Source organism: Oryctolagus cuniculus, chromosome 3 (assembly GCF_964237555.1).
Source record: "Oryctolagus cuniculus chromosome 3, mOryCun1.1, whole genome shotgun sequence".
Taxonomy (NCBI): domain Eukaryota; kingdom Metazoa; phylum Chordata; class Mammalia; order Lagomorpha; family Leporidae; genus Oryctolagus; species Oryctolagus cuniculus.
This window is the reverse complement of record NC_091434.1, coordinates 24,320,776-24,344,056: the sequence shown is the minus strand read 5'-3', so window position 1 is coordinate 24,344,056 and position 23,281 is coordinate 24,320,776. Positions and strand designations below refer to the sequence as shown.

The window sequence follows — 23,281 nt, the reverse complement described above, 5'->3', positions numbered from 1 at the left end:
AAATTACTAAGAGAAAAGCTTAGACTGTTGACCCTTCACTGAGTATTTTTAATTCAATTCCATCATTAATATCAAACACTATATTTTCATTATATTTACCTGAATTTCTTGATTAGCCACTCATTGATTAGGAGTCGCAAGAGAAAGAACATGGTACCCTGAGCAACCAAAGCCACAAACATTGCTCCCAGTTTATCCATCTCAAAGGTTTCACTTGGGTATTCCACTCCATATGCTTTTAAGAAGTCTAAGACTGACTGTTGTTGAGAAAGTTCAATCAAACCATAGCCAAAACAGAATTGTGGGAAAATCAGGAAAATGCGCTTGAGGGTTTCAGAAATAAGTTCTAAAGTCTGAAATAAGGAAACAAAGATAAATTTCAATGTTATGCCTCCAAAAATTGACAAAAATATTTAAACTAGATATGGATAAATATTGAAATCTGTGAAGTTTGGTAATGTAGATTGAGAGTTATCTTACATGTATGCTGAATTTGCATCAAATGTTTACTATAAACAAACGGCAGAAGGGTTGTATTTTTCTTGCGGCAGCCTAAGCTGTTGGACCTAATCTTGGAGACAAAATATCTTCTAAACCTACCTTAGACCTTTGGAATATAGAACTAGAGAAGATACTGGATGTAAATGGTATTGGTAGGTGCCTGTGTGATGGAGGTACTTTATTTATGTAAAGTTTCAGAACCTAAGGTAATTCCTACTTGAACAGGACTAAAATACTGAAATGAAATGGAAGGATGGACAACATCTCAAAGAAGGGCGAAAGGCTCGTTTTCATGTTATTCACATTTGGAGCCAACTACTTCCTCCTCATGGATTTTTCTTCCTCCTCCTAAAGTGTGCTTATCTATTTCTCAGCTCACTTCATTTCCTTTCTATTCTTTTCTGTTCAATTGCTTGGCACTGTTAGTACTTCTCTTCTCACTAATCATAATCGTCAGCTTTGAATGGAAAGTGATGCTTACAATGAAGTAGATTCCAATACATGATTGAAAGGGAGTGAATTAGGTTTTTTTCTCTGTGAATGTTCGAATGAATTTTAACCTATAGTCATATGAATAAGCCATTATTGTCCTTGTCACTAGCAGACCATGAAGATTTGTTAATGAGTAAAATGTTTAGCTAATTGTTTGCATGATTTATGCAGAGCTATATAATATATCTGATTTCACTTCTGTCACCCCACTTAAGCCCTATCAAATGTCAATTGTTTTGACACTTAGTGAATATAATCAGCAATAACCTAGATAGAGCCTTAGAAAGAATTTTTAAAAGCTGTACTTTATTCTCTCCTAAATTTAATGGAATTCAATCATATCCTTTGCTATTTAAAGAATGCAGAATAAAGAAAAATTTTCACCTTGAACATGTTAACACTTTTGATACATTCACTGAAGTTTCACAGACTAATAAAAGATCTTACCGGATCATTAGGCTTTTCCTTGGAAAGAAAGTATACCACAGACAGGGAAACAATGGAATTGATGCCAAAAAACAAGTTGACACAGACATAAGTGATAAAGGCCATTCCTGTTTCATGGAAGAGCCCAGCCAGTAAGTACATCCATGAAAACGTTGCATATCTGTAGGTTAATAATACTGAGAATCAAAATTCTGTCGTAATCATTCTATTTTATAATATAATAAAATTAAAACTTAGATGAAGTTCCAAAGTAAAAATTCACATTAGGGATAAGTTGCCAAGCCTTGCGACCAGATCTCTCTTTCAACCTCTTTTTGACCAAAAAAAAAAAAAAAAAAAAAAACCATCCAAAGAATGTTTATCAAATAACAATAAGAATCCACTACAAATTAATCCCCTCTGGAGATGCTATTATCTGGAGCAGGCAGGAATTTTTGTTGCTTAGAAATATGGGTATAATCAGTATAAATCATATCATTTAGAGCTGAGGAAAATTAATGACATCAATGTAAGGTAACTAAGCAGAAACAGCATGGTTAGAGGCTAGATAGCATGTATGAGTAGAGACTTGAGAAATTTTTGAAGTGATTAAATAGAGTGAAAGGAACAAAAGACAGAGAGGCCCTGCATCACCTAAAATTGCTAATTAAGAAACAAAAAAAAAATAAATAAAATTGCTAATTAAGGAATACTACCTCTGTACTTAGGGCACGAAGAATTGTTACACTAGTTATTGATTATATCATCATGTATTAGCCTAATACAGAAACATCAGTGTTATGTGTGTGCCCTTAGACATCAATAACAAAATAATTAAAAATAAATGTATATGAATTTATATGAAGATATAGTATATAGTGATAGAAAGTATATATAATTTGTAAAAACATAAATTCACACATGTATACACACTTCTGCTCATCATAAAGCCTTTTTTGTATAAATTAGATTGCATTTGTAAATTGATACACATGACACTGGCATCCAATAAGTACTCATTAATGTTAGGTATTGCAATTAATAATAGCAGCATTAATTTTCAGAGGTATTTTATGGTTCACAGACTATAGACTAACAAATGTAATGTACTGTTAGTCATCATTCATGTCAAATGAAACCCTAAGACAATTGGAAATTAGCTAATAAGATTAGGTTCTACTTGTGTCAAGCAGCATTGAGTTTTGTAAATTCTTCTTTCATTTTTCATCAGCAACTTACCCAAACAGCAGAAGCAGGAGAGATACAGCACCTAGGTTGTTTTCACTATAGAAGGCAGGTAATTTGAAAATTGCAATGACACCAATTGAAAATGTTACAGGTACCAAGTAGAAGACCTAGGGGAATATGCAAAACAACATTTACTATGTGGCAAGTATTTTTCAAAAAAATGTATAGCCCATCTATAACTCTTGCAACAAAACACCATTTGAAAGAATGAATTTTTATTTTTGTTTCCATTTTTTTATAATGATCAGCTTATTTTACATAGATTTCATTTGAGAATTTGTCTCCTTCCATATCAGGTCAAGGTAGTCATCATGTTTCTATATACCCAAGAAGTCCGTGGTGTTCCTGCCTCTGAGCTTTAAGACTTGGGACCATTCAGTGACAGAGGTTCACTAAGAAAGATGACAGCCAGGCATCTTGGCATTAGATTCAGTCCTCAAAGTATTAATTTAGTTTTGAATCCTGCAACTCTCTCAGGTGGTTGATATCTATACTTGGTTACCAGCGTGAGTCACTCTGTGAAAAACAGTAGAGCAGTGAGTCTCACACCTTCTTGGAATCGCTGGTGTGTGAACAAAGAATGCAAAGTCTTGTTGGCAAGTAGAAATATTAAATGCTAAGGAATCTGCAGCGAGAAGCAAGCAAAAATTACAATGGTGTAATTTAATGAGAGAGGAGGGAATTGAATCTCTTAAATTGAAATGAGCACCAGAAGGAAGACAACAGAATCCAAAATAGTAAGGAGACTTTCACAGAGGTGTGTACTTGAAGCTTTCTTAACATTAACGCTCCTATTAAGTCCAGAGCAATCATTACCATTCTTTTAGATTTGACTTCTATAACAAACACATTTCAGACCTCACTGGATACATCAACAAAACGGATATGCAGTTAATTACTCTCCAGCTCTTCAAGCCAGTTATCTCCAGAGCAACTTGGCCAATTTCACCATAATCATGAGGCAAATGTATAATTGTGGGCTTTTGGCCAGCACTGGCACACTTAGAGTCAAGGAAAACCACATGAACTTTGGAACCATCTTATGCAAATGAGAGAGGTGTCAATAAAATATATCTTTTCTTTCCCTACTAATCTTCTCTGATACTTTATTCAGCAGGGGCTGCTACTTCAAATTTTTCACTATTCATTGATTAAATTTGTATAAACTTGGTTATTTGACACTATTGAGTAAGGCTATTATGATGCTAGGCTTAACATTTATTCAGAGTAGTGACTTCCAGATGTACTTAAAAATCTCCTAAGGGATCTCATTAAAAATGCATATTCTCCATGCTCCATTCCCATGATATGCATTTTATAGCTCCAGAGTGAGGCCCAGGAATCTGTATTTTAACAAGTGCTCCAGGGAATTTATGAGAGCCCACAGAGCTGGGGGAAGGTGGGTTTCTCTTTCCTTCAACCACTGGCAGAATGTCAATCTGACTCTAATTGTTTTTCTTGGTATACTCTATTTGTAATTATAATATGAATAAAATAGATTAAATAACTCTTAAACATAAAACAGATGCTTCCTATCCAAATTCATCCTGTCTCTCCTGCTAGGGTATTAATCACTCACCATGTCATATATGAAGTTTGTTACCCAGTAGCACGTCACACCAATGCCTGAAATGTGCTGCAGCTGCTTGGCCTTTGTCTGATGCTCCCTTACAACGTAGGTGACAAAGCTGGCGGTCGTGACGGAGTAGCCCATTAGGATGGACAGTGCCACTAAAATATCGATTAAACTGCTGATTCTATAGAGAGCAACAGGGAGAGGAAAACACACTTAAGTTTGTGGAAATCCTTTCCTTTCAGAGATTCCTGACTAAAGCTATCAACCAAACAACGCAAGCATTGTTTGTGACACAAAGCCTTCCTGCAAGGCAACTAGGTAATATCTTCTACATGACTCTCCTGTGACCCTGGAAAAAATGTAATTTCTGTGCATCTGAATTAACTAGGAATATTTGATACAAAAACCTCAGTCTCCAAGGGTTACAGGGTAGGCCAAGGATATATGGCTCTTTAGCACAGAAATTGTCCTTAAATGCTATGCAATTGGAAGGAAGTTGAAGTGATGAAGAACTTAGATACTTGTCTCATGAGAGCTGCAGACTCTCTGAATCTGCAGTCAACAGGCTCCACTTGGCAACCCCACTCAACGTGCTTTCAGAAACTTCCTTTTATGCCAGCTGGTGACTTATTTTACCAGCCCATCTAGATTGACATTAATTCAGATACAACTGTGATTTCCATTTATAGCACTTTTAACTGCTTACGTGGCTTGTTCTTGGTCTTGTACTCCAGGATAAGGATGGCTATACATGATGATACCTTTAAAAAGAGACAATTTTTCTATTAGTAGATATTCAGTTAATTAAAAAATACCTATTTTTAAATGAATAATGAATATACTTTCCTTCCTATGCTCTTATCTAAAGAATCTTACTTTGGGGATCCTCTTTTAAAAGAAAATGATTTTCCCCCTGATTTCATCAATGTCACACAGTTGGTGGTGTCCTCGTAAAAAGTTTTCTTTAGAAGGGGGGGATCAAGAATTTACATTTCTTATATTGCATTTTCCTCTCTATTACATTTAAATAATTATTTTTCCATTTCCTTCTATCTGGTCATATGTATATTTGTATTTACTAGTGCTTCAGAAATGCAGGACTCTGAATTAAGCAACTCTAAGGTTGGGCCCATTATAGGAGGGACCCCTAAAGAACAGACACCACCTTATCCCTCCTCGCTGTGCTATGGCTGTGACAGGTAAATACTCTCCTTCTCTACTACTTTTAAAATACCTGTCTTTCTAGAGCTCTTTTAGAGCAGGGTTTCAGAGCTTCAGCTAGGCCAAAGGCATTTTTAGTGCAACATAAAGGACCAGGAAGATTCAACAATATTTGCTTGCTCCAGAAAAGTTGTCACTTAATTTCAATATAGTCTCAAATTATCTGGGTTTCTTAGAGTTGTTTATACATTCTGAGTTAGGAGCAAGGCTCTTTCCCCGAATTCTTAGAGGGCCTTGATTAGCTGGAATCAAAAATGATCTGGCACCAGTTTCCCAAAGAAGCACAGTAAAAATGCAAAGTCTGCATTCTCTGGTAACTGTAGACAAGATTAGCTTCGGATGGAAGTGAGGCTTTCCCCTAAATGCTTGTTCAATCAGAGTTATAAACTAAGAGAGAACTTATTGCTTGTATAGTATGTTTATTGTTTTAAACGACTAAGTCCCTTGTACAGCATCTATATGTACATAGTACAAATGATTTTAAAGATATATTCTCTACATTAATGTACTTATAATTTCTATTTCATAGAATGTGATATGTTTTGAAGTTGAGTCCTACAATGGTTTTGTGTTAAAAAATATAAAGTATACAAATAAACTAACAGCAAAAATAAATTTGAACTATAATTTTAGTCACATCATAAAGAATGTACTTTTCTTATTTTTTTCTGTAAGTTAATGGACCCATTTAAAATGGAAATTCAATTTTCCATGGGGCCCTACTTAAATCCTGTTGCTAAATTATAATATAAGCAGTAGGAAACTTTTATTTCTCCTTTGTATTACAGAAATAAGAAATACTCTACTTCATCAGAAGAATCTTTGCAAATATATTTTATTCCTCCATGCAAAAACCTGGAAAACAAGTTGTTTTAATATACATATTTTTTGTAAATATGTCAGGGTTTAGGCTCTATATTAGAATCAATTCTGGATTCTGTACATCAAAAATAATGTCTTCAGTACAGCAGTTAGTCAATGAATGCTTATTAAACCAAATCAAATCTTAAAATTTTGATCAATAACTTCCTCGCATACAGTGTTTATTAAAAATAACATTTTCTGTTGTCTCTAGAGTTTTAAACCTAAAATGAGATACTTTCCATTGACCATTGCAACTAGTACAAAAAAAAAAAGGTTTTGAATAAACATTGGCACAGAAGGGGCAACGTGTTAGAATTTTTGAAAAAGAGCTGAGTTATACAACATTTGGTAGAAAAAAACAAAATCTGTATTTTTTGCTAAGAACACTTTTAATATTAAATTAGCCACTAGAGGGAACCACGTGTATATAATAGATATTGACATTGCAAAGGATTACTAATTAAAAGATTTTATTAGTATGTTAGGATTCAAAGAAAATCAATTTTATAACTGGACTAAAATCTCAATTCATGCAGAATCTAACAAAAATGCCTTCAAATAAATAGTGTTTCAGAGGGAGGGGGTAGGAGATTAATTAGATTCATTTTTAAAGACAAGTAATGTTACCATGGTAAACCCCATAACTACATTATGAAAAAAAAAAAACAGTATTTTAGGGTGATATGGATTTTGTCTTTGAAATAAATAAAACACTTTGCAGAGGTTGGAAAGCTACCCCTTTCATAAGTCTATATAAGAAAATTAATAAAGACTAGAAAGTACATACATACTAATCTCTTTATAACTCAAGCAAAGCCTTATTTTTAAATTAAAAAATAAATTTCAGTTTCGGATCAATATAAAGTTTATGTTTGAGAATTGCATAACTTAAGTACAGTGGTAGGAGGTAGAGCAAGCCTGCTGGTGTCTGGAATGACCAGGACTGTCTTGATCTAGGGAGAGAGCTGGAGTACAGATTTCAAAAAGCTGACCCTTCAAAGGTAGCATTTGTCTTTTGTTCTCTATATCTTTGCTACAGATTCCCCTATTCATTTCCATAGTTATCAAACTTCCATTATCTGTCACAGAAATGCATATGTTTTTCTCTGAATAAGACATCCTATTAAAAGTCAAATGTTCAATAGTGTTTAAAAGCAGGTTACACCAGACCCACCTGGCTTTTAATTTAATTTACTACTTTTGACCATGCCTTTACAGATGCTGTAACCCTACAGACCATCAATTTTGCTATTTTCCTCATGGTTACTCCTGCTAAGAAAATACCAAAGCAGTTGGGGGAAAAAGATAGTGTTGTCTTGGAAATTATGAAGCCTAAAGTCTGTTGCTGGAATGAATATTTGACTCTACAATTTACTTCATTTACTTTGTAATCACCAGTACATCTGGCCCACACTATTATGCCCAACAACAGGGAGATGAAAGAAAAGTACATGTCAGTATTTTTAAAAGATATTTTGTGTCTTTTTTTTTCCTACTTAGCAGGCTAGCCTGAAACTGAATCTAGGACAGCAAAGGTGTTACTCAGTTTTTCCACATCCTTAGTGTTAAAAATCAGTATGGAAAAATCATTTGACCAAAATGCAAGAAGATGAAATGGTATGAACAGTGATTGAATCAGAAAATCAATCTCTTAAAATTCCAAACCTTATCTTAAAAACTATATGGAAGCCTCTTGGGAAACCAAGTGATGTGAACCGGGATGAATTCAGAGACATGCTATGAAGGACTAGATAAATGAACAGAAAGGAGTCAGACAGCTCTTGATTCAAATTCCACTTCTGAGTGTCAGGGAAACAGCAGTGGGGAACAATGATATTCACCCTGAAGAGTGCTGTAAGGATCAGCAGTATTTCATATGAAGCATGTTTATATGGTAAGTGCTCAATAAATAGTAACACTTTCAGTCAAGTGTAGAAATTTTTGTTCTAAAAATTTTGTCTTTGTGTGAACAATATTTACAAATGTATTTTCTAAAACATTAGCTAATGGACAAGTAAATAAGTTAAAATATTTACTTATGAGCTATAACCATCAGATGGGAGTATGAAGTCAGTCTGACTATCCTGACTTGATAAACTAGGCAACTAAACTAACCTGAAATTAAGGGGACTATCCAGAATGTTCTATCTGGTGATAGTTACTACTCTCAAACTCCTTTTAAAGATCTGTGATTTAGGTGCACTAAAATACCCATCACTGGAAGGAATTAGAATATCAGGTGCATTTTTATAGAGAAAGTAGCAAAAGTTGGAATCCAAGATGCTTCGGTGTAAATAACTTTACCATGTCGGGCAGCATCGTATTCAGACATGTTAACTCGCAGGAGGAAATTGTTCAGGCTGTTGAGGTAAGCTGGAAGGGAGTGGTAGCCCTCTGGATCATACCACACCTGTTGAATACCAAAAGAAGGCAAGATCAATTAATCTGTCTTAATAGCTAACAAGTTATCTTATTTTTGTTGAAAATAAGAGCTCTAAAATCCCAATAACCCATTTCATCTTGGAAGATACTGACCAAAAGCTGTAAGTTTCTAAATTAGAGATGGGCAGAGATTAGGAAGATAGTTGTTCTGTGTGATAGCACTAAGTTATTATTCTGGACCCTCTCTATAGACAAAGCCTGAAATAAACTGGAGAATTCCTTTTATCTCCATCTCTGTGGTAGATCAACAAAGGTGCTGAGACTACAGCAAGGTGTCCTGGCTGTCAATATGATAATAAAAATAAATGGCACATGGACCAGGATGGAGAAAGAAATAGAATATAAACACTGTGGCCTTGGCAATAAGACCAATAACTTGAGAACTCCCTACTAATTTTCTATTCCTATTTTAACCCACAAGATATTGACTATCTTTACCTTCTATATTAAAAGAGGGGTTAAAGTACTGGTGCAACTCAATTCAAGAGAGTCTGCTGGTAATTCAAAATTACATATTTTATCTATGGGGAAATTATTATACATCAGAAACTCCTTTGTTTATGCAAGACTATTTACTCTGTGTGCAGAAAGGGAGGAATACATTATAATACATTACTAGTTACTTTCTTTTTTTTATTTTTATTTTTTGACAGGCAGAGTGGACAGTGAGAGAGAGAGACAGAGAGAAAGGTCTTCCTTTGCCGTTGGTTCACCCTCCAATGGCCGCCGCGGCCGGCGCGCTGCGGCCAGCGCACCACGCTGATCCGAAGGCAGGAGCCAGGTGCTTCTCCTGCTCTCCCATGGGGTGCAGGGCCCAAGCACTTGGGCCATCCTCCACTGCACTCCCGGGCCATAGCAGAGAGCTGGCCTGGAAGAGGGGCAACTGGGACAGAATCCGGCACCCCGACAGGGACTAGAACCCGGTGTGCTGGCGCCGCAAGGCAGAGGATTAGCCTATTGAGCCACGGAGCCAGCCCGTGAAGAACAATTTAAAATCTCTAAGACTACCATCGATTATATAGGTATTCACATATCTGATTCTGTGACTCTGGTTGTTTGAAAGCTCATGATCTTGAAAAAAATAATGCCAACCAGATTATTTATCTCCATAAACTTCAGTTAAATTCCATGTGCTTTAAGAAGAAAGGCTAACTATATGGAGGCTTCAAAAAGTTCTTGGAAAATAATATGTTATGAAAAAATTAAACAGGGATTTAAAAAATTGTACCAAATAAACATCTTTTTTAAAAAAAGATTTATTTATTTATTTGAAAGGCAGAGTTAGAGGGCAAGGGTAAAGATATTCCATCTGCTAGTTCATTCTCCAAATGGCTGTAACAGCCAGAATGGGGCTGAACCAAAGCCAGGAGCCAGGAGATTCCTCTAAGTCTCCCATGTGGGTACAGGGGCCCAAGTACTTGGGCCATCTTCCACTGCTTTCCCAGGCACATTAGCATGGAGCTGGATCAGAAGTAGAGTATTTGGGACTTGAACTGGCTTTACCCACTATGCCACAGCATCAGCTCCGAAATTTATCTTTTAATTCCAATTTCCATAAACTTCTTGAAGTCTCCTCATGCATTTCCATTCTCTAATAAGTTATGGAATATATATAAGAAAAAGTACATAAAACATAAATGTATGATATAACAAAAAAATTTGAAGGGCAGACCCATTAAACCATCACCCAGGTTAAGAAATAAAAAGTTCCAGCCTCTAAAATATCCTCTCCCTAAGCCTCTGGTCCCTCCAAATGATAGTTCTCTCCCTTTCCCTTATCCAATATGGGTGAGTTTTGCTTAATTTTGAAGCCTGTTGTAAATGCAACTGTAATCTATGTATTCCTTTATGTCATTTCTTTTGATTATTAATAATATTTTTGGTATTTTGCTTAAAATATTAATATGAATTCTTTGCTGAGAGTTTGGATTACTATAAAATGATTTCTTTCTTCAATTGCATATGGGTGTTTGGAGTTGTGTTTCTGGCTATTATATGAGATGTCATTAGGTACAGTTTTGTATACATATCCTGATGCTATGTATACTTGTTCTATAGGGTATACACACTGGATTGAAATCACTGTACTATGGGGTATACAAAATGTCAAAGTGATCATACCCATTTTTTTGGTACCTTGTGAAAATGCTTAAACACATCAATTTCATACTCTCATTTGTATGACATCCAGGAGGAACATCATAATTTACCTTGGCAAGTGTTCTATTGGCAGGAACCGCTGTTATATCAAAACGAAGGTCTGTAGTCAAAGGCAGCCCAAAACTCCAACCTCCATATCTAAATAGAGAAATAAAATTTATATTTGTACTAATGGAAAAAAATCTTCATAAATTGATCAAAAAACCTGACTAGTAATTCAACCTTTTTCTTTCCATTGAGAACACATTTATAATATGAAATAAACTTTATGCCTAAAAAATATTTTATGTTTTTATTGACTCCCTTTGTCATATAGGAGCAGGAGTTGGGAGGGTTGTGGGTGGGAGGGAAGTTATAGGGGGGGAAAAGCTATTGTAATCCATAAACTGTACTTTGGAAATTTATATTTACTAAATAAAAGTTTTAAAAAAAAGTACATGGTATCTAGAAATGAAAAGTTCTTCTAACCATTTGCACAGATCCAATGATCCACCTGAAATTGAGCAACATGTAATCTAACCAATTGTTCCATCTTAACTGATCCATGTATTAGCACAAAAATCTTTCTATTTCAGCGCTTTGATGTCATTTTTGGTTGAAAAATACTAAATAACAACAGTTCTTATCTTCTTCAAAATGGTGCTATTTCTGCTATGCCCCAAATCCCCCTCCCCCCACCTTGTCCCTTAGTGCTATACCTTTTTTCTTCCTGGATATTTGAAGGGTAATTTGATCTACTTAGCCCCTATCATTTCATAGTGTCCTAAAACCAAAATGGTTTTAAAATCTAAGCAATAATATTAAGAATAAATTAATTTACATTTCCACCAAATTAGGATTGAGTTAAATAAATAATGGTGCCATCACCTAGAATGATCTTGTGACCACTGCCCTAATAGGATGCTGTAGAGATTTGTGCGAATGATGTTGTGACCGTTGCCCTAATGGGATGCTGCAGAGATTTGTGTGAATGATCTTGTGACCACTGCCCTAATAGGATGCTTAGAGATTTGTGTTTTGACATGCAAATTATATCATGTTATATCGTTTAGGATTTTTTAAGGCAATTTTTATTTTGTTTATAATAAACCCATTTTGTTGAAAATATATACATATATATATCAATGACTAGAATGTTTCTGCAAACATATACACCAAAATATCAACAGTGGTTACAGTTGGGTAGAGAAATAATACTTTTCCTTTCTTTTGTCTTACCTGTAGTTTATAATTATTTTTCAGTGAGAATTAATCATTTATGTAAATTAAGAAACAGGAGAGAAGAGATGGAGGAAAGGAGAAAACAGGAATGATTGTAAGCTTTATGAACTTATAGCCATGGTAAATGCTCAGGTGGCATTGGTACAAATCTATGGCCTTGCTATACCTGAGAACATTCTGTTTATTAGCAAATATTGCTGAATTTAGAAATATTTCTATTTGAACTAAGGTCAGTTATCACCAATAGCATGATTTATAATCCTTTGAGCTAATATATTCCTGTCCATAACTTCTCTTGATTCAAGAAAAAAAATGTACAAATTTAACAATCCTTTTTCCCAGTACTGAAAAAAAACAATGCTTTTCAGTTTCAATGAATCTTCATTTAGTCATATAAATTTCAATATCCAAGATTGTTTAGGTAAAACTAAGAATTTAACCATGTACATAATCAATAGAAATCTGTACTTTTTTTGTGTCAAGTTTAGAAGTCATATACCATTAAGTTAGAAAATGAAATGCATTTGAAACAGAGTGCTTTACCTTTTTTGGACAAACTCATTTGCAGTTGATATAAGATAATTTTCCATGCGGTGCCCAGTGAGGTTATAAATTACTTGAGAAGAATAAGTTCTTCTATGAGGTGGAGAGTAATTAAATTGAGGACATTCCTGGAAAATAAAGTTAAAAATTAAGTTCTGTCTGGATAAGACTGTGCAACTTAAGTAAACAATGTCAAGGAGTTTTAGTCTCTTGATCTGTCTATTTCTGCAACTGGTAGGGTGTGATAAGACTGGAAAGAGCTTTGACTCTAAAGAACTTCGAAAAAGAAGTCATCTTGCCTATGACAAAACAATACAAGTAATAATACAAGTAATTATTATGTCGTATATGTACATGTGTTTGGGACTCATTTAGAGAAAAAAAAGAACCCAAGTTAGTGTGTATGATAGTTCTTTCACTGTGCTGACAAGCTTAATATTTTTGGAGAATAACATTAACAATTAAGATGACTCAAAATTCCTCCCATAATTCAAGCAGAGAAAGAAAAACATGTTTACCCCCTGAATGAGAAGAACATTAGCAAAGGGTGGGCATTTGGTGCAGCAGTCAAACTCCTTTCAGGACACTTGCATCTCATGTCAGTGTCTGTGTTCCAGTCTCAATTCTGCTTCTGCTTCCTGCTAATGTGTATACTGGGAGGTTGGAGGTGATGGCTTAAGTACCTAGGTCCCTGACTTCCATGTGGGAACCCCTGATGTTGTTCTGTGCTGCTTGCTTTGGCCTGGCCAAGTTCTAGTTGATACACGTATAATAAACCAGCAGATGTAAGATCTCTCTCTCTCTCTCTCTCTGTCTTTCTCTCTCTCTCTCTCTCTCCATCTCCCCACCACCACCAGCCTCTGAAATAAAGAATAAGGGGCTGGCACTGTAGCAAAGCGGTTTAATGCCTTGGCCTGAAGCGCTGGCATTCCAAACGGGCACCGGTTCAAGACCCAGCTGCTCCAGCTCTCTGCTATGGCCTAGGAAAGCAGTAGAGGATGGCCCAAGTCCTTGGGCCCCTGCACCCACATGGGAGACCTGGAAGAAGCTCCTGGCTCCTGGCTTTGGATCGGCGCAGGTCCGGCCATTGCAGCCAATTGGAGAGTGAACGAGTGGATGGAAGACCTCTCTCTCTGCCTCTCCTCTCTCTGTGTAACTCTGACTTTCAAATACATAAGTAGACTGGATAGAGACATTATGGGATATGTACTCTTTAGAATACTATACAGCATTAAATAAAAAAATGAAATCCAGTCATTGGCAACAAAATGGAGGAATCTGGAAAACATCATGCTGAGTGAAATAAGCCAGTCCCAAAGGGACAAATATCATGTGTTCTCCCTGATCAGTGACATCTAACTGAGCACCTAAAAAGAAACCTGTTGAAGTGAAATGGACACTATGAGAAACAATGACTTGATTAGCCCCTGTCCTGACTGTCGAGGGACAACTTACCACTTTATTCCTTTTAGTATTTTTTTGTTCTACTTAATACCATTGGTTGAACTCTTCAATTAACATACAATTATTCTTAGGTGTTTAAATTTAACTTAAAAGTGATCCCCATTAAATATAAGAGGGGGAATAATAGAGGGAGGTGATGTACAGTTCAGCACATGCTCAATAGGACTTACCCCTAATGGGAGAGTTAGAAACGTGCCAAGGGATTCCAATTAAATCCCATCAAGGTGGCCTGTACCAATGCCATCTCACTATTCCAAGTGATCAGTTTCAGTGCACAATTGATCCTAATGATAGGATTAAGAGTCAAAGAGATCACATAAACAAGACTAATGTCTGCTAATACTAACTGACAGAATTAAAAAGGAGAGAAGAATCCAACATGGGAACAGGATACACAGCAGACTCATAGAATGGCAGATGTCCTAAACAGCACTCTGGCCTCAGAATCAGCCCTTAAGGCATTCCGATCCGGCTAAAAAACCCATGAGAGTATTTCAGGCATGGAAAGCCAAGGCATTCTGGTAAAAAAAAAAAAATGACCTAAATGAAAGATCTCTGTGAGTGAGATCCCAGTGAAAAGAACAGGTCACCAAAGAAGGAGGTACCTTTCTCCAAAGGGAGGAGAAAACTTCCACTTTGAGTGTGGCCTTGTCTAAATATGATCAGAGTTGGCAAACTCAAGAGGCTTCCATAACCTTGGCAGCTCATGGCAAGAGCCTCGGGTGATTACTGATGTCATAAATAAGAGTGTCAGTTGTTAAATCAACAACAGGAGTCACTGTGTACTTACTCCCCATGTAGGATCTCTGTCCTTAATGTGTTGTACTATATGAATTAATGGCATAACTAGTACTCAAATAGTACTTTATACTTTGTGTTTCTGTGCGGGTGCAAACTGTTGAAATCTTTACTTAGTATATACTAAATTGATCTTCTGTGTATAAAAGTAATTGAAAATGAATCTTGATGTGAATGGGATGGGAGAGGAAGTGGGAGATGAGATGGTTTCGGGTGGGTGGGAGGTTACGGGGGGAAAAAGCCACTATAATTCAAAAGTTGTACTTTGGAAATTTAAATTTATTAAATAAAAGTTAAAAAAATAAAATAATAAAAAAGAAATAAAGAATAAAAATAAACAAGAACAGCAGTGGATAGAATGTTCAGATATATTAGTTTTAGGTACCTAACCTAGAAGTCAAAACTTAATTATATATATTAGTGTATATGTGTGTGTATTTAAAGGCACTCCAAAAAGTTCATGGAAAATGGAGTCAAAAATTAAGTTTATTTTGGTGCAAAATCATTTTGGAATCCATACTTTTTTTACAATAGGCATTTCCAAGAACTTTTTTGAAGTCCTCCTTTGTGCACATGTATATGTATTAGTTATATATGTATGTGTATATATATATATATTCTCTTTTTGTTTATAGAAAGTTGCAAAGATAGTAGAGAAACTTCCTATATACACTTTACCTAGGTTCCTCCATTGTTCAATTTTGCATTGCCATGTACAATTGTTTCAAGCTTGGTTTTGACCACTTGTTTTTATGCTTTCTGCACTTTCTGACAGTCTTTTTCTCAGTGTAGTTTCCCATGCTTCATTGACATGAAGTTTAATTTGAGAGGAATCTAACATTTACTCAGCTTTTCCTTTTATCCCTTCACACTGTTTCCCTGTGAGGCTAACACCAGCTATGCATCCTGAAAACATAAAGTTGCAGGTTGCTCTGAAAAATCAATGCTGAATTTCATCATATATCAGGTTATATCACCTTAAAGATCACAGTCCATAATGGCACTGACTTAATAAGTAATTAAAGGAAGCTATTTATATGTATACAGTACCATCATTTAAAAAAGATTTATTTACTTAAAAGGTAGAGTGTCAAAAAGAGGGATAGACAGAGAAAAACAGAGAAAGAGATCTTCTATCCACTGGTGGACTACCCAAAGAGATGCAACAGCTAAGGTTCAGACTGCAGGGCTAGTCCACATCCAGGTGTCTGGAACTCCTTCTGGACCTCCCATGTGGGTGGCAGGAACCCAAGTACTTGGACCTTATTCTGTTTTCCCAAGCAATTTAGCAGGGAACTGTGTGGAAAGTGGAGCAGACAGGACTTCAACCGGTACTCTGAAATGGGATGCCAGCCTCACAGGTGGTAGCTTAACCTACTGTGCCCCTATAGTGTAATTTTGTTAAACTTAACTTTTTATTAAATTACATTATACATAGAGAAAAGCACATGTTTTATAAATGTACTGCTTGATTAATTTTAACAAACTAAACACACCTATGTAACCGAGAACCATGTCAGGAAACAGGACAAAACCAGCACCCTAGAAGCACCCTCATCACACTCCAGTCACTATCACCCCCAAAGTAACAAGCACAGATAAGGCTTGTCTGTTTGCATATTTTTATGATGGAATAATATAGTATGTCTGGTTCTTTTCACTCATCATATTTTTGAGAATCTTCCATAGGATGTGTATAGGTGTAGATCATTTTGCTGTAGATATTTTTTTTTAATTACTTGACTTGTAGAGTTATAGACAGTGAGAGAGACAGACAGAAAGGTCTTCCTTCCATTGGTTCACTCCCCAAATGGCCGCTACAGCCGGCACTGTGCCGATCCAAAGCCAGGAGCCAGGTGCTTCCTCCTGGTCTCCCATGCGGGTGCAGGGGCCCAAGCACTTGGGCCATTCTCCACTGCCCTCCCAGGCCACAGCAGAGAGCTGGTACTAAAACCCAGTGCCCATATGGGATGCTGGCACTGTAGGTGGAGGATTCAAGTGAGCCATGGCACTGGCCCCTGTAGATATATTTCATTGTGGAAATTTATTACACTGATTTCTCTGTTGTACTGTTGGTGAGCATTTGAGGAACTATTACAAAGAGGGATGCTATGAATATTCTAATATTTATATGTCTCAGTGAAATTATTCAATTTCTTTTTTAAAAAAAAATCTGAAAGGTGAAGAGACAGAGGGAGACAGAGAGACAGAAACAGACACATACATACACACACACATACACACACACACAGAATTCTTCCATCCACTGGTTCCCTCCACAAATGGACACAACAGCCAGGTCTAGCCCAGGGTACAATCAAGAGCCAGGAACTCCATCACAATTTTCCACACGGGTGGCAGGAGCCCAAGCATTGGAGCCATCTTTCACTGCCTTCCCAGACACATTAGGAGAAAGAGGTATCTGAAGTAAAGCAGCTAGTATTTGAAGCAGGACTCCAACATGCGAAAATGGCATTGCAAATACTGCTTTAACCTGCTGCACCACAATGCCAGCCTCAAAACTGTTCACATTTCTGATGGGAATATAATAGAAGTGGAACTGCAGATACCTTAGTGTATGCATGTTTCAGCACTACTACACAGATATTGCCAAGAAGTTTTAACATCTATTAAATCCCCATGAGTGCAGTAAGAGAGTGCTGGCTGCTGCTCATTTTTGTCAACACTTTCTTTTTCGTTTGAACCATTTTGGTCAAGTATGGAGTGGTATTGTTTTGAGGCTTTAATTTGTATTTCCCTAATGCCTTTTCCCTGACACTTTTCAAGTAGTTATTGATCAACTGCAGGTGACAATGTGAAGTGTCTCTTCATGTATTTTGTTACATTTTCTCTTTTTATTATTTGTAGAAATTATTTTATATATTCTGGAAATGAGTCACTTATTCTATAGAATAAGAAATATCACCTTAGATATTAGGTGATATTAGAAATATCACCTTCCACTCTATGAATTTCCTTTTTACTCTGTTAATTGTATCTTTTGATGTACATAAAATATATTTTTTTCTGTTGGAAAACTTAAGACTTTAACTACAGAGTAAGTCTGATGTATAGAGCATCATTTATGCAAACTGACCTCACTAGAAATTAAGTGGCAGAATAGGCTGAAAAATTTAAAACCAAATGGGCTTTTTTGATTAAGCAAAATTACTCAAATTCCAATTTTAAATACTGTTAGTTACCTTTTATTGTGAACTGAAGAAAATATATAAGAATTTCAGAAACTAGCTTATTAGATGAAGAATTTAAAAAATGTAAAAACTTAAAACTCTGTAAGTCCAATTTTTTTAACGTGTAAGGATTCCAGAAGATCCTTGTTGGATCCTTGGTCTTACTGTTACTAGTTATCTTACATGAGAACACCAAAAAGGGTCACAGTTACTGCTATTCTAAAGCATTGTGCCAAGACAATTCAGGTTACAACCGTATGTCACTTTGAAGAGAATGTTGCTAGATTCCTTCTCTATGAGAAAGTAAGTTAACAGTGTAGAGACTCTTAGAAACTAATAATGACCTTTCTCCTCCAACCATCTTTAACTTCCTTAGTAAATTTGGTTCTGTTAGAAGTCTGGGGAACAAATATGCTTAGAAAACTAAGGTCTGTATCTATAGAATATAGACAGAGTAAGAGCTTTGTACTGTTTCTTCTAGGAAATTATTTTTCCTGCAGCCTAGAGATGTTGCTTGAAGGCACATGGGGTTCTGTTCTAGATAGACACATGACTGCTTTCCCTGCTGCCTGACCACTGGCAGTCCCACTGAATTCTCAGATATGTCAGTTAGTTATGGGGGCATTTTCTTGGGTGATACGTACAATTTTCTGGGTAGAACTAAACTTATAATAGAAATTCATTTGCAGTTGATTTCCACAAAGGACAGCATAGAATTATCTACCTTTAGAAATTTGTTGTGAGTTGGATTTAAAGTCAGTATTTTTGGGTTGCTGTGGTCCATATCTCTGAGCTACTAGCTTCCATAAAATGGAATTATAAGCAAGTCTTCCATAACCTTGACAGATCTTTCAAGTTTCTATATTCATTGCCTTATTTTTCCTAATTCACTGAAACCGAATTCCATCTCACCTGGACATTTTTTGAGCAGGAGCAAACACCAAAATTAGTGATAGGTTCTCCACTGGTGTTCCATTTCCCCAGACTCTCTCTCTTTAAACATTGCCTGAAAATAAAAAGGATATTGAAGTGAGGTGAGTGTGTCCTCATGTTTATATAGGAGCAAGTACTTGGTATTAAATTCAGGTCCACAGTCCTAGATACAATTTGCTGATTTTTCATAATTTGAATAGCCATTATACTACCATTTCCAAGTATTTGACATTTTGTAGTGGGGAGTTGAGGGACAGCTTTATTAATTAAATCGTGTTGAGAACAATGCTCATTGAACTGTGGCAGGGTAGGGCTTTAGTCCCCTTTATCTGCTGCGTTCATTCTTTCTTCTGACAGAAAGGGTAGACTTTAGCATAATAATACACCAAAGTCAGATTTATTTGTGTTGAATAAACAACACTGCATAGTGCAAAAACTTGAGAATTGTGGTCAGAAGACTTGGATCTCAGCTTTAGCCATACAACTTATTATTTGGATTTCTTTAGACAAGTGTCTTAATCCTATGAGCCTCAGTTTCTTTGTAAAATGAAATTAATGTTTCACAGCATTGTAATTATTAAATGAAAGCATACATACAAAAGCTGTACAAATTATAAGACATCTAGTGTTTATTATTATAGTATTGCAGAGTCATACAATGAGCTAAAGAAATAGATAAAACAGTTTCTGTCAGGAAATTACCCTCTTTAAGCCAATAATGAACACAAACCCTCCCCCACACATAGTCACGATGTTGAAAATGAAAGAAAAAGAGCAATAGCCACTCACAGATCACTGGTGTTCAGACACAGATTGTCAATGCCAGGAAAATTCCACATTGCTGAGACCAATGCATTTGTGCTTGGGTGAGAATTCCTGCAATATCATAAGGCAGAAACAAATTCATACTTCTTCTACTAGTCTCCTTTAGTAAACTGTTTCTCATGAATCATTTGTAGGAATGAAAGGTGTTGTCTACAGAACTGTTTTCTAAGAAAGACTCTATTTCAGGAAAGTATCACAGGAAAAAAAGTTGCAGTCTCCATTTTGCTGTCTTGTTATTCTCCTAATTGCCACATGCATTAGGGATCACCTATTGTATATATAACACCAGATTATACAGAATTCTGACATTGCTATTCAGTATTTGTGAGGCCAATCAAGAGCTATTTGCTGTACATTGTACTAGATTGGGAAGCCACATCTAACCTGGCTTTCTTGATCAAAGTCACACAACATTAAAAAGAAATATCTATTATATTTTTAGACAAATGCAAAAAGTCAAAGTCATTTGTTGGTGACAAAAGTAACAGATAACAGTAAGTCAAACTGTCCACTCCCTGAGCAGAATTAGATACTGTGGCTCCTACAGTATTTAAAATCAATATTTGGTCAGGTACAATCCACACCTCACTAAACAGTTTGAAGATAAAGTTTCAGTTAATGGAAAGAAACTTACGCATAGAAGGCTGTCTGATCCGAGGTACCATAGAGAGAGGGGGAGATCTGGATCTCTGGATAATCGTTGCTGGAATTTCTCAGAGTACCAAGGCCCATAGCAGTGGTTACAAAGACAATAGGGAGGATAACCTGTGCGATAAGGCCTTTCCAGTTCCTGCGCGTGTGGTGGAACCTCTTGATGAGGATGGCCATTATCTTTTTCAGTAGCAGCCCCACACCATCCAACCTTTCTCCACTCGTCAGGATTTTGTCTGGTTCAGAAAAAGAGATCTGATATGGTTCTGGGTATCTTGGTATATCAAATAATAAAGTAACTCCAAAAACAGTGGATAGATAATGTGGTATGGTAGGAAAAGCTTCTATTTTGAAGAACTGGACAGGAGGCTCAACAGTTCATTTGTCAGCCTTCAGCCTGGCCCATGACTGAGGACCATAATAACCATCCCCTAAAGATGCTTTGAAAATTCCCATTCTCTGAGTACAACGTGTACTTCGTAATTTTTCATGTAAAAGTTAGATATCTAGAATTTTTAAAATAAATATTAAACTTCAAAGACTCAATGAAGACTCAATATGTACTGCTAATTACTAATACTCAAAAAAATTCCGATCAAGAGATTGAATTCAAATCAGATACATAGAAATTGAACTGAATAGAAACCAGTCTAGTCTAAGAACTCATTTCTATTGTGAGTGACTCAGTGATTTTAAGCCTAATCCGCTGATTCTTGTGGCGGTTACCTGGCACCTGGTAATAAGGAAGTTACTAGTGATGGGAAAGCTGCTCATGATAAGGAAGTCAGTAGTGATGAGACAGTCCCCAACCCTAAGGAAAGCACTGGTAATGGGAGAGTCCTTGGCAATAAGGAAGTCACCAGTGATGGAAAAGACCCTCTTGGTGGGATAGACCCTAGCTAGCAGCAATCTGCCTCATACACATATGATAATAGATCTGTATTACAGCAGCAGCCAGCAGTCCTTCACTGTCCAACCAAAATGCTACTCCCTTGAAGTGTGTTAAATAAATCTAACACTGCTCACTCTATCTGACTGCTCTGGTGAATTCTACCACCCATGACATTGATCTCAATCGGTCGCTTCCTGCAACAATTCTAACATTGAGTCCAATGAATTCACCATAAATGAAAGAAAGGGAAAATAAATCCCCTCCTATAAAATCTAATTTTAGCTTAAACACCAATTCCTTATTTATGTTTAGAAATTTTGAATAAATATATGACCTTTCAAAACTCCATTTTTATCTTTAGAATCATAAAAAAACTCACAGGAAAAAATGTGTGCCCCTATTCTCATGCTAACTTGGAAATGCTCTTTCAGTGCCAAGAATAATCCCATGGCTTCTTGGAGTCAAAGCAGATGTGGAGAACATACCCCACTGCTTCCTCAACAGAGCTCTGATGGCTAATAATTTCAGCAACCCTTTCTAAAAGTAGGTTCAATTTTAGCATTCTCTCCAAAGCCTGCCATCAACACACCTTCCCATGTGATAAGACGACAGTATTCATCAACTCTGTGTATATTTTTAATTTTCCATCACAAATTATGCAGCACAAAAATCATGATCTTCATTTAGCTGATAAGGAGAAATACAAAGCTGCTTAATTTAAAATGGATTCCAATTAAACAGAGTGAACAAGTTTAAATGCAAACGCATATCACTGCAAAAGGGAATCATAGAAGGAGCTGAATATTTTGAGTTAATTGGTATGCTTTTCTGTTTCTCCAGAAATTACATGTGGATGACTTACAGGTGTATCAAATGGAGTAAATGTGCTTTCTCACAGATAATGTCAATGAGGGGAACATTTTGACTGAAGAATGGTTTCAAATTTTGAGATAAATGGAGAAGCAAATACATAGCATTTGCTTCCTGAGGCAGATGACCACTTCCAAATCAAAGTCCTCGATTCTACGGACTCTGCAATTTCATTTCCCAAAGGGTGATAAATAAGGAATATGGCAGAGAACAAATGAGTCCCAAAGTTCAGAGTTGTACAAACATCAGCAATGATTTTATCTGCGTTCTAGAGATAGGTAAATGTTTAATTAAGAGATCTGCTCCTGGCTGAGCCTCCACCTGCAGTGCCAGCATCCCATACAGGCACTGGTTCATGTCCCTGCTGCTCCTCCTCTGCTCCAGCTCTCTGCTAAAGCCTGAGAAAGCAGTGGAAGATGGCCCAAGTGCTTGGGCCCCTGCACCCACATGGGAGACCTGGAAAAAGCTCCTGGCTCCTGGCTTTGGATTAGCTCAAATCCAGCCATTGCAGCCATTTTGGGAGTGAACCAGTGGATGGAAGACCTTTCTCTGTCTTTCCCTCTCTCTGTCTGTAACTCTACCTCTCAAATAAATAAATAAAATCTTTAAAAAGAGAGAGAGATCTGTTCCTAGAGATTTTCCTTCCCAACTGAAGCAAATTATTGAAATGACCACATGATAATTCATGTATCACTTTACTATATGCTGCCTTGAGTAGTATACTCAGAGGTATAAATTGACTGTCAAAAGAGAGAAAATCTTAATAAATTGTTATTTTCAAAACAGTCCAATCTCTCAAAGTCATGTCAAGATACATGAGTTTTAAAAAGATATTCTATGAGAGGAATTGGAAAATGCGAAGCTATTATAGATTTTTAGCCACTAAGTCCAACTTAATTAACAGAGACGCTACTCCAAAAGCATTTGCTTAGCACCTGAATGATTCAGAGTAGAAGATTAGAC

The 23,281-nt window shown here is 36.3% G+C and overlaps 1 protein-coding gene across 2 annotated transcripts in view; it reads right to left on the bottom strand.

Annotated features, from left to right (window-relative positions):
• ABCA12 (ATP binding cassette subfamily A member 12) overlaps positions 1 to 23,281 on the bottom strand; it is a 183,853-nt gene that overhangs the window by 16,819 nt on the left and 143,753 nt on the right. For both annotated transcript variants that reach the window (XM_051848235.2, XM_051848234.2), the window contains 11 exons: positions 20,540 to 20,792; positions 19,870 to 19,956; positions 19,060 to 19,153; positions 12,695 to 12,822; positions 10,981 to 11,068; positions 8,633 to 8,738; positions 4,950 to 5,004; positions 4,247 to 4,424; positions 2,659 to 2,774; positions 1,441 to 1,600; positions 100 to 353 (listed from right to left, as the gene is read on the bottom strand). In XM_051848235.2, coding sequence (XP_051704195.1) covers positions 100 to 353; positions 1,441 to 1,600; positions 2,659 to 2,774; positions 4,247 to 4,424; positions 4,950 to 5,004; positions 8,633 to 8,738; positions 10,981 to 11,068; positions 12,695 to 12,822; positions 19,060 to 19,153; positions 19,870 to 19,956; positions 20,540 to 20,792 — 1,519 coding nt within the window. The remainder of the gene's footprint in view (positions 1 to 99; positions 354 to 1,440; positions 1,601 to 2,658; positions 2,775 to 4,246; positions 4,425 to 4,949; positions 5,005 to 8,632; positions 8,739 to 10,980; positions 11,069 to 12,694; positions 12,823 to 19,059; positions 19,154 to 19,869; positions 19,957 to 20,539; positions 20,793 to 23,281) is intronic.